Raw genomic sequence first — 15,003 nt, forward strand, 5'->3', positions numbered from 1 at the left:
TCCACTTTGGGATAAGTGAAGGTGCTTTACTGCTGATGAAGTGTTTGAGTGGTAGTCATTCTCTGTAATATCAGAAACATGACAGCAAACTCCCACTAGCAGTTGTACAATTTTCCTGTTACAACATTATCTTTTACATTCACCCGAAGTAGCTGATGGGGTGTGTTGATCTGAAAGATGGCACATTCTCAGTTCTATGCTGGGATGCCATGCTAGATTTTAATGTTTTTTAATCTCCTGAATGTGGCTTAAACAGTGGCTCTGATCCAGAGTTGAAAACATTAATCATTAAGTCACAGCTGAAGAGGACCAACAGGGTTCTGCCAATGCTTTGATCAGTATTTCTGTTTTTAAAAAAACACACAAGCAGGAGTAGGTGATTCAACCCCTTGAGCATGCTCTGCCATTCAACAAGGTAATGACTGATCTTTTGCATGAGCACCATTTTCTTGTCCTCTTCCTGCATCCCTTTTATTCTTTAATGTCTAGAAATCCATTGATCTCGGTTTTGAAAGTAGTCCGTGACTGGGCAAGGAAATTTCCAAAAAAATTCACCATGCTTTCAGTGAAGAAAGTTCTCATTTCAGTCCTAAATGGCCGACCTCTTATTTTGAGACACTGACTCTTTGTTCTAGATTCCTTGGCCAGGGAAAAGGTCCTTCCTACATTTACCTTTATCGAGTCCTCTGAGATATTTGTGTTTCAATGAGGTCACCTCTTCTCTTCTAAACACCAGGATGGAGGCCTAGCCTGTTCAATCTCTCAAGTGACAGACCAGCCATTTCAGGAACCAGTTGTGGCAAATATATTCCTACTGCAATCAAGGCTACCTAGTAGATCAGCTTAGCTCACTTTCTAACAAAGTCTTTGAGATTTTCCCATAACTTTCATTTTTCAATGCAATAATCATTTGGAAATGATTCATAGTGTGTAAAGTATAGTGAAAGGTACAAGGAGGTGTAGTCTAAATGCAAAACCAGGAGGAGGCCATTTAGCCTATCATGAAGGAACTAATGCATTTCCACTTCCCCACTCTTTGTCTTGCCCTGCAGTTTTATTCCCCCTGTACTTGTTAAATCAGAAAAAAATTATAGATCTGCACTGCTGAAAAAGTTAGAAAAAGCAGATTCAATGTCAGTTTTAAATTTCCTTCCCGTTTCTCCTTCTGCTCTTTGGTAATTCATCGTTGAGAGACCAATAACAGCAAACCTCGGCATTTGGGTGAGGTACTGATAAGTGTCAAATATTTGATGTTGGCTGTGCTTCGTTCAGAGCCCCTGTTCATGCTGTCTACAGCTGGTGCTGGAAGGGAGCAGAATGTGAGTCATGCTATAAAGTCAGATGAAGTGACCAGCTGACAAGCAATTGAAAGTGTGATAAAACTGCTTGTCCTTTTTATTGCACGCTCAGGAGCTTGCAGTGAAGTAATGTTTGTCATTCTTGGCAGGGCTTCCACCTAAGTGCAGTTTGTTGTATACAGTAAAAGATTAGAAAGTATTTTTCAATGCACACTCAACACGTGCAATGTGTTAGATTAAAATAATTAATTTTTGTTTTTTTTTTAAAAAAGTCTTTCTGGAAAGAGAACATTTAGATTTACATTACCTGTACTATCTCAATGAGTTTGAAGCAGACCCAGAATTTTGCAGGACTTGATGCAAATGGAGAAATAAATGAGAATCAGTCTGGCAAAAGTATACATCTGCCAGCCATTGCCTAATCCAATACCACCTGACAACTGCTAATGTGAAGCAATTATTGGGTGTAGGAGCCTGTAGGGCCCAGGACGTAGGAAGCAAGGTGCCCAGATTCTCCTTAAATAAATGTGGAGCGTGATCCTCAACCTGACTTGGCTCTTCTGCTTAAACCATCATCCGTGCCTTTTATGACCAACGTACTGCACTATTTCAATGCAGTTCTGGCTGCCCTCCCCATCTGCCACCCATAAACTCAAGGTTGCCTGGACATGTGTTACCCACGTCCTTGTTCACCATCCCGTTCACCCTTCTTCCTGACCTAAGTTGTTCCATCGTGACGATTTGCCAGTCGTGCATTTATTGTTTCTGTTCCTGTTGTTCACTTGTCATTCAGAAACGGCTTCTTCCCCTCTGCCATCGGATTTCTGAATGGTCCATGAACACTACCTCGTTATTCCCCTTATTGTATTTTTTATTTATTTTTGTAATTTATAGTAATTTTATGTCTTTGCACTGTACCACTGCTGCATAACAACAAATTTCACGTCATACAAGTCGGTATAAATCTGATTTTGATTCCTATGTTTTAATTGATTAATCATTGCTCATGGCTTCACCGTCTCCAGGGCTTTCACTTATTGAAATCAAGACATTGATAGTAAAAATTTACAAGTGCTAGCATTGTACCAGAGGGCTATCATGGTTGTGAATAGGTTGAGCAGTCTAATGGGGAGGCAGTTGCAGGTTCTGAAATTGTGCTGTCCAATCTGTAAATCATTATTTTTCTTAACAGTCTATCGTCGTTGTACAGTTGCAACTTAAAAGGAAGCACCATTTTGCATTGTGAAATAGTTCTTGTATGGATTACCTTTTGAGATAAAGTAGTAGATTATCTCTGTGGCACTATATTTCTTGTCTCCTCTTTCTCTTCTGTTGCATGCAGCTGGAGGGACTTCTCCATGCAGTCCTGTTATCCTCAGGAAGCAGAAAGGTGACTACCCAGAAAATATTTGTTGTTAATTGATTTGCTAGTCGTATTGTTTTTTTCCTCCTTGGTCATGTTACAAATGTGTAATGTGCTTCTTGTCATTGATTTCAGTGAAAAGTGCGTAATAGTAGGTTAAATTTTTCATATTTCTAAAGGTGTGAAAATGTGCAGAATTACAATTACATATGCTATTCTTTCATCTTTGTGTCTGATAACATTGTGGTTAAAACTCTGATTTTGAAGTATGTTTGGAATTACTCTTGTATTGTCTCTACAGTTGAAGGCCTTCAATTTAAATGAGTTTTCCTGCTTTGTATTTGTCCCTGTGTCCCAGTGATAATATTGTTTAGACTGAAATGAAAGCAGCTTGATGTACGAGAAAGCTTGGTGTCTGTATTTGGATATTTGACACACTGACAAAGTAAACAATGGTTGCTTCATATTGATGGATTGAGAATTGTTGTCCATATGCGATTGTTTGAAGTAAGTCACATCCATCAGCAGCTATTTTGATTGTGGAACTGGCATCCAAAGTGGATGATTATAATCTCCACCACCTTCTCAGGACAAATTTGTAGTGAGCAATAACTGTTATTCTCAAATGTTGCATTCACGACCAAGTACAAGTACATTTCACCTGGGTAACAGTATTTTTACTTATTACTACAAAGAAGGAGACTGTTTGGCCCATCAGGCCCATGCCAGCTCCTAATGGAGCAAACCTATCAGTCCCATTCTCCTTCTCGTTTTGTTCTTTGTTTTACCCCATCAAATCTTCCCTTTCAATTTTTTTTTGCCGCTTTCCTACACCAAAGGGGAAAGTTGCAGCACCAAGTAATGTATCAGCACATTTATGAAGAAGGAATGTGGCAATGTTGCACTTAAGTGAGGGTCTGGAATGTAAAGTTGGGATGTTATGATGCAACTTTACAAAACACTGGCTAGACCATTCTTGGAATATTGTGTGCATTTCTGGTCACCACACTATGGGATGGATGTGGTTATGCTGGAGGGGGTACAGAGGAGATTCACCATGATGTTGCCTGGGTTGGAGGGCTTTAGTTATGGATAGATTGGATAGACTGGGCTTGTTTTCACTGGAGCAAAGGGGACTGAGGGGTGACCTGGTAGAGGTCTGTATGAAATTGAGTCATAGATAGGGTAGGTGGTAAGAATCTTTTACCCATGATATGGGTATCAAAAACAGAGGGCAGGGGTTTAATGTGAAGGAAAAGAGTTTTAAAGGGGATCTGAGGAGAAAGTTTTTTTTCTTACACAGTGGTGGATGTCTGGAACAGGATAGAGGAGGTGGTGGTGGAATATGATTCACTATGTTTAAGAGGTATTTAGGCAGGCACTTGAATAGGCAAGGCACAGAAGGATATGACCCTAATGGGCTTACTGTAGATGGACAAAAATGCTGGCATGGATGCAGTGAGCCGAAGGACTCTTTCTGTTCTGTGACACTTGTAGTTATGAATCTTTGGGATTCGAGTGGAAATCTGAGCACTCCAAGAACCACGTGGTCATAGGGAGAACATCCAACCTTGGTCTTAGTCCCTGCAGCAGTCTTGCAGCAACAAAAACTGCCGCCTTCCCCTCGTTGCCCTCCAAGTCAAGTTCTTCCTCTTTCAGTATCTGCACCTTGGAGTAACGTTGAAGATGATTCAGGGTGTTTTCAAGATGTAATAAGCTGCTAAACCATTTCTTCTCTATTGCCTTTCCCACATCCCAACCATTCCCCCTCTGTTCTTTACTTCCCGAAGACGTGCTCGAGGTTTTGAGGTTTCCATAATTGCAAATGTACATTCTGCTGAGCCAAGGCGTATTATGTTCTATATCATGCTTATTGACCACACTGCTGCCGGATTAGTATGTTTTTAAAAAAAAAAATACTTATTGTGGAAAAGCTGTACAAACTGTAAAATATAACTTGTTAAAATGTATTAACTGGCAGTGAGATGCAAACTACTGCACAACATTAATAGCCATAAGGCACTCTGCTGCTGAATAAGTTGTGATGCTCAGCTGTGCACATAAGGCTGATGCTGATTCACTTGTGACATAATGTCTTGATTTCACTCTTTTGAGTTATTTAAAGATTAAAAGTACAGGCCGTTCCTGGGTAACGAACAAGTTTTGCTTTACAGACGTCCATAAGTCAATTTTGTCCTTGAGTTGGAAAATACACAAAAATCATTCGATATGGTGACCATACTTCCCAAGACTGATTTTTAAAAAAAAAACAATCACTAAAAGTGGAGAGAGGAAACTAGTTCCACTGATCATAGGAATGAATCGGACTTTTGAATTTAATAATATTATGGGAGCTTGTTTGGCAGGGCCATCGTAACCTGGGGACAACTTGCAACTTGGTGTTGGATGAGCATGGTTAAATTCTTAGCATCTAGCTAAGCAATTTGGACATCTCCATAATTTGAGATTCAGCTGCATTTCGAAGTAATTTTTGATGAGACACTGGGACTAGTTGGGATTCTTTGTTCAGAAAAGATCAATCAGAAGATTTTTAATAGGAAAGGGTTTGATAGGTTGGATGTACTGAAGATGTTTCCACTTGAAAGGCTGACTAGGACAAAGGACCATACGTGTACCATAATTTCTCATAAATTAAGCAGGGATTTCTGCAGAAACTAATCCACCCAAAGGTGGAACTTACTACAACAAGGAGTAAAAGAGGGGTTAGTTGAGTGGAGGGAAGCTCATTTAGAGCATGAACAGTTTGGATTGTCCTGTTTCTGTATGGTAAATACTACATGATACATGATCAAGGGCTTAATAAATGAAAGGCTTGTATTAAGTTGCGTTAAAGTAGATACCACCTTTCATGATATATTCTTCATTGGCAGCTCATCACTTAAAGGGATGGGGAGTTGTGGATCAGTGCTCTAATTTGGGGATTGGGCTGTATAATTAAGGATGAAATTTAAATAGGATATTAAATTGTCAAGAGGTGCCACCTTCCAAGGCCTCATCAATGAAAAGGGGCAAGTTCTCCAGGTTTACAAACTGGAAATACTCAGCAGATCAGGCAGCTTTTATGGAGAGAGACAGAGTTGACATTCAGGGTTCCACTATTTTCTGTGTTTTTTCCCAGATTTCCGGCAATCTTCGGTTTCTTCTTTTTTAAGTTCTACTAGTGCCCTGGTTAATAGTTAATCACTGTGGCAACTCCACAAAGGACTGGGAGAGAGGGTGCTTTTATTGGCGAATGACCTTTGGTGGAATGGTACAAATTAGGCCTTTAGTTATGTAGTGCTTGTGATGGTTTTTTTGTCAGATCTATCCAACTGATCCCCTGCTCTTTCCATGTGTTCTAACTTTTCTCCAAGTGTATGATGACAATTTCACTAGTATTTCCATGTAACTGAAGTCCCATTATCCTTGCTACCACTTGCAGAAATCTCTGCACCTGTGTAGTGCTCAAAATCAGTAACGACGCTCCAGTTGGAGCCTAACTACCATTACATATGGTGTAATCTTCTTGATTTTGTATTTTCTCTATTGATAAAATTAAGGTTTCTAACAACCTCAACTCGGCCAGTCATCTTCAAAGGCACGTAGACCCACATCCCTCTGATCCTCCACCCTTTGACAATTTGTACCACTATTGCATCTCATTTTTCCGGCTAGAACATTTTGCATATCTCAACCCAAGTCACCAGTCTGTGATTCTCCTTGTTTACTCCCTTCACTTCAGCAGTACCTTGGAATCGAGGGTGACTTGCTTCCACTCCACTTCTGTAGGTCATAGTTGGCTGATGAAGCTAATGAAGACTTGGCATATCCTGTCACAGGTGGGGTTGTCAGGTGCTTGATGGGACAGATAGGTGTTTTTTTTTTTTGAGATGATGCACTCCTCCCACCATTTTACACTGAGCTTCTTTGTGCTTCTGAGAAATAGACTTGAGGTTATCATTGCCATCTTGAATGCCGCACCCTCAGTTTCTGGTTATGGATCAGGGGTTCTCACAAGTTGGTGAGGACTTTGTGTTTTCAAGGAAGTTTAAGTAACCTTGAATTCAATTTCTCTGCCCACCTGGTAATCTCTTGCTGTGAGGGTGCTTGGAATTCTGTTTTGGTAGTCTGTTGTTGGGCATGCAAACAACTTGGCCTGCCCATTAGAGTGTAACTAAGGCTTCACTGCTGGGGGATGTTGCCCTGGGTGAGGATATCGATGTTGGTTTTGCTTCTCCTGCAATTAAGTTAGAGATTTTGTTTTCTGTATGTCTGAGATCCATTTGTCTGCAAACTTCGAAGTGCAGACCTACACTTCTCAGTGATTGATATACATTAAAAAGGTCATTGATCAGATGACCAACCTCTGGGGACCTTTTCATGTTCACATTTTTTTTAATCTACATGTCCCAAAGCAATGAACAAATACCTTCAATGCCACTTGCCAAACACGTAACATCTACGCCTAGACAGATGTGGGAATGCAATAACCTGCAAGGTCCCCTCTACTTGTTGATCACACTGACTTGGAAGTATATTGCTTTTAAATATAATCGCCATTATTGCTGAATCAAGATCTTGGAACTCACCAAACTGCAGCTATTCCAGTAAGGCAGCTCGCCATTACTTTCTCAGGGACACTTGGAGATTTGCCTGTATCATCGAGTTAGTTACAAAAATTTGGGCTGGAGGAGAGAAACAGGTTTGTGACAATAATACTGGAAATGAAATGAACTTTACCCTGCAGAGGAAGGAGACTGTATCAACATTCTGGGCATTTCTGTGTGAAAGCTGAATGTCTGAATCTGAGACTACATTAAGAGCATTCTCAGGTGATACGGTGGTGGGATTTTACCCATTCTGGTGGGTTATTATGAAATCAGTTTACAATGAATTTCTATTCATGATTCAGTAGTTCATATGAATTCTGTTGTTTTTCCAAACATACATTTAGTAACTTCATTTTAACCCGATGTGTGTGTGTCCTTTTAAAACATAAAGGCAAAATGGTTTCTGGAGAGGAGGATGGACTTGAAGATGATGCAGAGACCCGGTCAGAAGTCAGCACAACCACTTTTCCAGGTACGAATCACATAGATTGTTTTAAAAGCAATCCAGTGCTGAACTTCACTGTTTTTGTTTTGATAGTCTTGTCGGTTGTTTTTCCCCTCTAAGAACTTAACCATTCCTCCTTTTAAAGGCCACCACTAGATTAGCCAGTGTGGTTCAAATCTCCTCTTGACCCATTGTTTTCCTCCCTACCCCCCCCCCCACCTACTCTCACTGGACAAAAGAATATCAAATTGTCAATGTATCACTTGGATAAATTGGATTCCACGACACAGCAAACAAACCTACTCAGCAGGTGTGGTGTTGGTCAACAGCACAGAAATGGGACCTTCGGCCCACCACATCCATGCTAGCCATCGAGTATCCATCTGTACTAATCCCATTTCCCAGTCCATAACCTTCTATCCTTGGTGATTCAGGTGCTCATCCAGATACTTAATGTTATGAGAGTACCTGCCCCTCCCACCATCCATCCAGGCTCCAACCACCCTTGAGTGGAAAAATTCTTCCTCGGATCCCTCTCAATTCTTACCCTGTAGCCTAAACCTATGCTCTCTAAAATTAGACACCACCTGTTACGGCAGAAAAGCTTCCCACAATCTACCCTCTCTCTGTCTCTCGATTTTGTACACTTCAGCCTCCTGCACTCCAAAGATGATATAACGAGTCTATCTGGTTTCTCCTCGTAATTGAAACAAACCATGACAGGCAATGGAGCAACAAACAATCTGCTGGAGGAATTCAGCAGGTCAGGACTGATGTAGGGTTTGCTCAACCTGCTGAGTTCCTCCAGCAGATTATTTGTTGCTTCATAATCAAGCATCTCGAGACTCCAGGACAGGCAATGTCCTGGTAAATCGTTGTACTCTAACACCATGCAATGTTGTGAACTGTCATGGCATGCTGTCCACTGTTATCACAGATCTCCTTGCTAATGTCTTGTTTTGGCATGTAATGTTAGGTTCAATGAATAGCGAAGGAACAGGTGATGTGCCGTCATCTTCGGGTGCTTCTACCTTGGGGTCAACAAGCCCCGTGGCTGATTCTGCAGGGCACGACATCATCACTGAGCAACCACGTTCTCAGCATACACTGCAGTCTGCAGAGTCTGCCGATCTCAATAGTTCAGCAACGTCGGACCTGACAGTGGAGGGAGTGGTCGATGAAGTGCTGAGCCGAAGTTCCAGCCAGATTAGCACCATCCAGTCAGACACCAATCCAGACCTGAACGACAGGACCAATCAGACTACGTCTCCGCTCAGTGAGAGCTCACAGACCACCGAGGGCCCAGATTCGGCTGTGACCCCGTCGGACAGTTCAGAACTTGTAAGTGTGCAGCATTCTGAGGGGGTATCCCAGTCCTCCACTGAGGGTCCCGACATCTCTCTCAGCTCCCACGTAGAGGTCCCAGACTTGGATACTACCACTTTCTCTTCAGCTAGTAGCAGTGAAAAGGTCAGCAGCTTAATCCCATTGAAACAGCATCATTAAATTTCCCTTTCCAAAATTCTTTGCTTCATTTGTGGCTGGAGGGCTTTTAGGCTTCTGCTGGTCATGAAGTGCACATGACTCAAGACGATTGTTCCTTTTGAATTTTCCTCTCCTGCCTCTCTGCCCTGGCTGCACATCCCAGCAGCACCTTCTTGCTCTGCCTAGCTCCCTCTCTCACTTTGTTCACCCCTGTTGCATCGTCTTTGCTCCTTCCTGCTCTCTTTCTTGCTGTTGCTCTTTCTGCCTGTGAAGAGATGCCTGGCTACCTTATGATTCTTCCCCCACTGGACCTTGACTGAATTCGGAAGTATGCTAAGTGTGCTTTGCCTTTGCAAGTCCACATTGCTTCTATGCCTGGTCTGAAAGCTTTGAGAAATTCAATTAATTATTTCTAGGCATTACAGAAACTGTTCTTGTTCTGTGTTTGTAGATCCTTAGTAATTAGTTTTGACTTTTTAAAAAAAAAATCACCTCACAGTCATGCTGACAAGATGGATTTAAGTTAGTATTTTTTTAAAAAGTAAACCGAGTATGTAAAGGAGAAGGAATGCTAACTCTGTAGTGACCATGCCACTTGATGTGGTGCTGTTTCAGGACTGGAGTAGAACATATGAGCTGTTTTCTTCTCTTGCCTTTCACCCTAGTTTAGATCCTTCTAAATTTGAGCTTTCTTGTTGTTTTTGTACCCACTGATCTAACTGTTTCCTGCCCTTTGGTCATGTTTGTCTCTGTTATTGCCAGGAATTATGGGGTCTTAATCCCTTATGCCGATACATAATCTCTGCATGCTGGTTCTGTTATCACTAATATCTCAAGTTATGTTGACAGCAATAGCAAAATCAATTATGATAGACTTTTTTTAAAAATGATTCAATTGCCAAACCATTTCTGCTCAAATGTTTCTCAGCTTTGGATGGGCTACACATGGCGCAGTGGTTCGACAATTGTAACTAACCATCAGATTGAACTGTCCTGAGGTTAGCTGGCGAATTCTGGGACCAAACAGTATGTCTTGAGCATTTGCTGAGAGTTGAAGTGTGCATCTTTATTGGGTAGAAGACCCTTGGCAGATCTCACCAAGTAGCACATTCCCAGAATCTTTGATTTTCCATGAATGCAGAAATTGCTGGAACTGCCCAGCAGGTTGGGCAGTGTCTTTTGGGAGAGAACCAGTTAATGTCAAGGAGAGGACACAAACATCCCAATTAAAATGGATAACATGGGGTTTGGGGATCTTTAAACAATTCTTTTCAATAGGGGAAGCAAAATTATTGGTCAGGCTAATGGAGCTAAAGGCCAACAAGCCCCTGGACCTGGATGCTGGGGCATTGGAGAAAGGGGATGTGTTGGTAGTAATTTACCAAAATTCCCTGGCTTCTGAGGATTGGAAAACTACAAACTCTTCAAGAAAGGAGACAGGAACTGGGAAATCATAGACCCATTAGCCAAGCATTTGTAATTGGGTTGAAATTCTGGAATCCATTATTAAGGAGGTAGCAAAAGAACATTTTAGAAAATCATAAGGCAGCCAAGCGTGGTTGACAAGGTTTTATGAAAGGGAAATGGTGTTTGATAAATTTATGAGAGTTCTTTCAGGATGTAACAGACAGGGTGGACAAAAGGAAATGAGTAGATGTAATGTATTTCCAGAAGGCATTTGATCAGGTGCTACACAAAGTTATTGTTCAAGATATGAGTGCATGTGGTTGGGTATAATATATTGACATGGATAAGGGGAGCAGAAAAAGGAGTGTCAGGATAAACAGGTCATTTTTCAGATTGGCAATCAGTGACCGAAAGAGCTTCCACAGGGATCTGTGCTGGGGCCTTGACTATTTATAATCTATATTGATGATTTGAATGAAAGGATTGCGTGTGTAGCCTATGAACAAGTTATGCGGAGGGCACAGAGAGCCTGCATAGGGATATAGATAGGTTAAGTGAGTGGCAAGAAGTCGACGTGGAATAAAATGGAAAAGGCAAAGTGTGACGTTATTGGCTTTGGAAGGAAAAATGAAAATGCAAATTATTATTTAAATAGAGTAAGACTACAAAATGTTGTGGTATAAAGGGATCTGGTACGGGTGGGGGTATGGGCAGGAAAGGTCCTAGTACATGAAGCAAATAGAGAGCATGCAGACACAGCAAATAATTAAGAAGGCTAATAGAACGTTGTTCTTTATTGCAAGTATAAAAGTAGGGCCATTTTGATGCAGCCTTACATGGTACTTGCAGCCACTCCTGGAGTACTGAGGACTGTTTTGGTCTCCATATTTAAGGAAGGATGTACTTGCCAAGGAAGTAATGCAATTAATTCCTGGGATCAAATATTTGATGTATGAAGAAAGATGGAGTTTGTTGGACCTGTGGTCGTTAGAGTGTAGAAGGATGAGAGGTGAGCTATTGAAACAGATTAAGGTTCTGGGGGAGATTGACAAGTCGGATATGGACAGGATGTTTCATTTAATGTGGGCTTCTAGCACCAGTGATGTAGTTTCAGAATAAGGGGTTGCCCATTTTAGATTGGAATTTTTTCTGAAAGGATCATATATCTTTGGAATTTTCGATCCCAAAGGACTGTGGAGGCAGAATCATTGTGACTGAGGGGACCACATGCTATATCTCCAGGTTTGCTGGTGGTATAAAATTAGATGACATTGTGAGTATAGAGGAGAATGTAATGAGGCTTGAGGGAGTGGGTGAGAATGTGGCAGATGGAATACAATGTGAGAGGAAAAATGTGGGGTCCTCCATTTTGATGCACAAAACAGAACAGCAGAGTTTTTTTAAATGGTGACAGACAGGGTAGTGTTGATATAGAAAGGGATCTAGATGTGCTTAAATGTAGGTCACCAAAAATCAACTTGTATATGCAGCAAGTGATTAGTAATACAAATGGTATGTTAGCCTTTACAAGAGAGTTTGAATACAGGACTAAGGAAGTGTTATTGCAATTATATGGGGCCATGGTGAGACCACAGCTGGAATCTCGTGTGCAGTTCAGGTCTCCTTGCCTTGGAAAGGATATACTCACCATAGAGGGAATGGAATGAAGATTCACTAGTCTGGTTCCAACGATGGCGTGTTTGCCTTTAAGAGGAGACTGAGTAGACTAGGCCTATTCTCTCTCGTTCAGAAGAACAAGAGGAGATCTCATTGAAACTTAAAATTCTTACAGGGCTCAACAAACTGGATGTAGGGACACTGTTTCCCTGGCTGAGGAATCTGGAACCAGAGATCGGCCTCTAAGGGATAGCTCGTGTAGGAAGGAGTAAGATGAGAAATTTCTTCACTCAGATGGTGATGATTCTGTGGAATTCTGTACTACAGAACACTGGAGGTTCAGTGATTGACTTCATTCAAAATAGAAATTGATGGACTTTGGATCTTAAGAGAATCGAGAGGTATGGGGATAGTATGGTGGAAATAGAGCTGAGGTCGAAAATCAGCCATAATTTTGATAGCTGGAGCAAGTTCAAAGAACCAAGTGACCTGCTTCTGCTCCTATTTCTTGCATCCTTGCATGTTGTAGGTGGTGATTGAAGTCTTTGCATTCTCCTCTATGACAATGCCATTTAGTTTAGTACCAACAGCAAACTTGGAAATGGAGCATTTGGTCCCCTCAGCCACACTGTTGACTCTGCCTCCGCAAAGGAGTTGAGGGGAACGGAGAAGGCACTGGAAAGTGGTCTTAAGTTCAAGATTGGATCAAACATCACCTTACTGACTGGTGGTACAGACTCGAGGGGTTGATTGGCCGATTCCCGTTCCTATTTCTTCAGCCTTCAATCTGAAAACATAACTTTGTTTCTCTCTGTATTGGTGCTGTTGCCTGATGTGTTATTCCCAGATTTCTACATATTGTTCTTGAATTATAACTTTACTGGTTCCACCCCTTACGAGCAAAAAGTGTGCTCATTTTTAGATAAAATACTGCCGATGTTACGTAGGCACTGAATCACACCTTGTTCCTCATTCCTCATTTTGTTTTTTATTGATTGAGTCTATTGAAACTGTAAGTCCCAGTTAAAATGAACTGGAACATGTACAGTTATAAGTGAGTGGGATTGATTTTAGTCATGCAATTTTTTTAACCACTATTTGCTGAGTTGGCAGAGACATATTTGTAATTATCCTCTAACTACATCTTGTAGTAGAAATTGATCAAGTTTTATAGGATTGGGATTCTTTACAAGTAGACTCTAGACAATTTGCTACAATGTGCTGTGCAAGCAGTTTGCATTTGAGTGTGCTGTGACGTGACTTGGCTTGTCTCACGTTCATTGGCTGACAAAAAAAAGTGTCATTGAAATTTTTTACCCTTTTCTCCCTTTTATTTTCTGTTTTGATGCTAAGTTTGCATCCTCTTGCTCTCCTGTGCAAACTAGTGGAAACAGCTCCTTTTACTACTTGCTCATTATTATATGTTCACTCCTGAATTCCCTGCCTCCAGTAATTTGGGTGTGAAGGTACCAGATGCCTTACCTAAGCAAATAGTCACACCCTGAAGGAGAGGAGTGGGGGAAAAAAATAAGGATTATATTGAAAATGCCATGTCTCCTTTAAGCCTGTTGAGAATGGTCATTGGATCTCCCTGTTTGAACCAGGTACTCGATGGGACGGAGAGTCACTATTCAGCAATGCAGATTGGACAACTTCAAGATGAGGAGGAGGATACCTTAAACACCACAGGAGATGTACTTCTAGAAGGCTTCACATCTTCCACTCTAAGTATGTTTTCAAGTTCTGTTAAAGCAAATCAGGTTGTAGGTGATGAGCTGCATTAAGGTTTGATAGTGACTTTCATGAACTTTTCCTGAATGTCTCAATCATACCTTGCTGTTTTTACAAACGGCAATTCTTGTTCTAGTCATATAAATTGAGCCACGTAACATTTATAGCATTTGTATCAATTAATATATCTTCATGTACTAATTCCTTTCCTTGTTTTATGACCATTTTGGATGACTTATTCAGCTGTTGTTTTGAGGGCAGACAATGGCATGAGACTAGAAATGATTTTACACTAGGAGAAGGAAACTAGGGGCCATGAATATAAAATAGTCACTAACATTACTAATGGGGAATTCAAGAGAAACTTCTTTACCTGATGAGTTAATCGGAAATTTCCTCCGTAAGGAGTAATTAATATAAGAAACTATATAACAAATGAAGCATGAAGGAATGGATGGATATTTTGATGGGGTTAAATGGACAAGGGCTAGGAAGAGACCCACGTGGCACAGAAATGTTTTAGAGTATTTGGATCAGATGGCCAGCTTTTGTACTGAACAACCCTGTAAAATTATCAGTTAAATTAGAAACTATATTTTTAATTACTGCATTTTCATCATATATTAGTATGGCGAAGTAGTCTTGGGATGCTGCATTTTGGTTGTAGTCTTCACTGGATGTTGAATTCCACTGTTGAAATTTGGCTCCTTGTGCATAATGCCTTGTTTTATTTTATTAAGGGGTCAAGGGATATTTAGTGCAGGAAAGTGGCACAGAGGTAAAAGGCTTTATTGAATAGTAAAGTGGGCTCGAGGGGTAAATGGTCTGCTCCTGTTTGTCGGGGAACTGGGTTGAAATATTATTTATGATTTGAAAGATGTGAAGGAAGCCAGAACTGGATCAGAAAATTAATACAGTTTAATAAATGTAAAGAACACCTTGCAGAGGCAGTTTGCTTGAATGTCAACGTTCTTCCATTGCTGATAAAGTGGATCTAGTACTGTGAAATTCGTATAAAATAATATTGAATCGCTCTGATTTGAACTT

General features: G+C 40.8%; 1 protein-coding gene across 7 annotated transcripts in view; it reads left to right on the forward strand.

Moving 5' to 3' along the window:
- Positions 1-15,003, forward strand: part of htt (huntingtin) — a 184,871-nt gene that overhangs the window by 43,449 nt on the left and 126,419 nt on the right. For 3 of the 7 annotated variants that reach the window (XM_052019338.1, XM_052019340.1, XM_052019339.1), the window contains exons 10-13: positions 2,641-2,688; positions 7,663-7,743; positions 8,693-9,186; positions 13,830-13,953. In XM_052019338.1, coding sequence (XP_051875298.1) covers positions 2,641-2,688; positions 7,663-7,743; positions 8,693-9,186; positions 13,830-13,953 — 747 coding nt within the window. The remainder of the gene's footprint in view (positions 1-2,640; positions 2,689-7,662; positions 7,744-8,692; positions 9,187-13,829; positions 13,954-15,003) is intronic. The other 4 variants (XM_052019342.1, XM_052019344.1, XM_052019341.1 and 1 more) reach the window with 3 other exon arrangements.

This window comes from Pristis pectinata, chromosome 7 (genome assembly GCF_009764475.1).
Source record: "Pristis pectinata isolate sPriPec2 chromosome 7, sPriPec2.1.pri, whole genome shotgun sequence".
NCBI classification, from domain to species: domain Eukaryota; kingdom Metazoa; phylum Chordata; class Chondrichthyes; order Rhinopristiformes; family Pristidae; genus Pristis; species Pristis pectinata.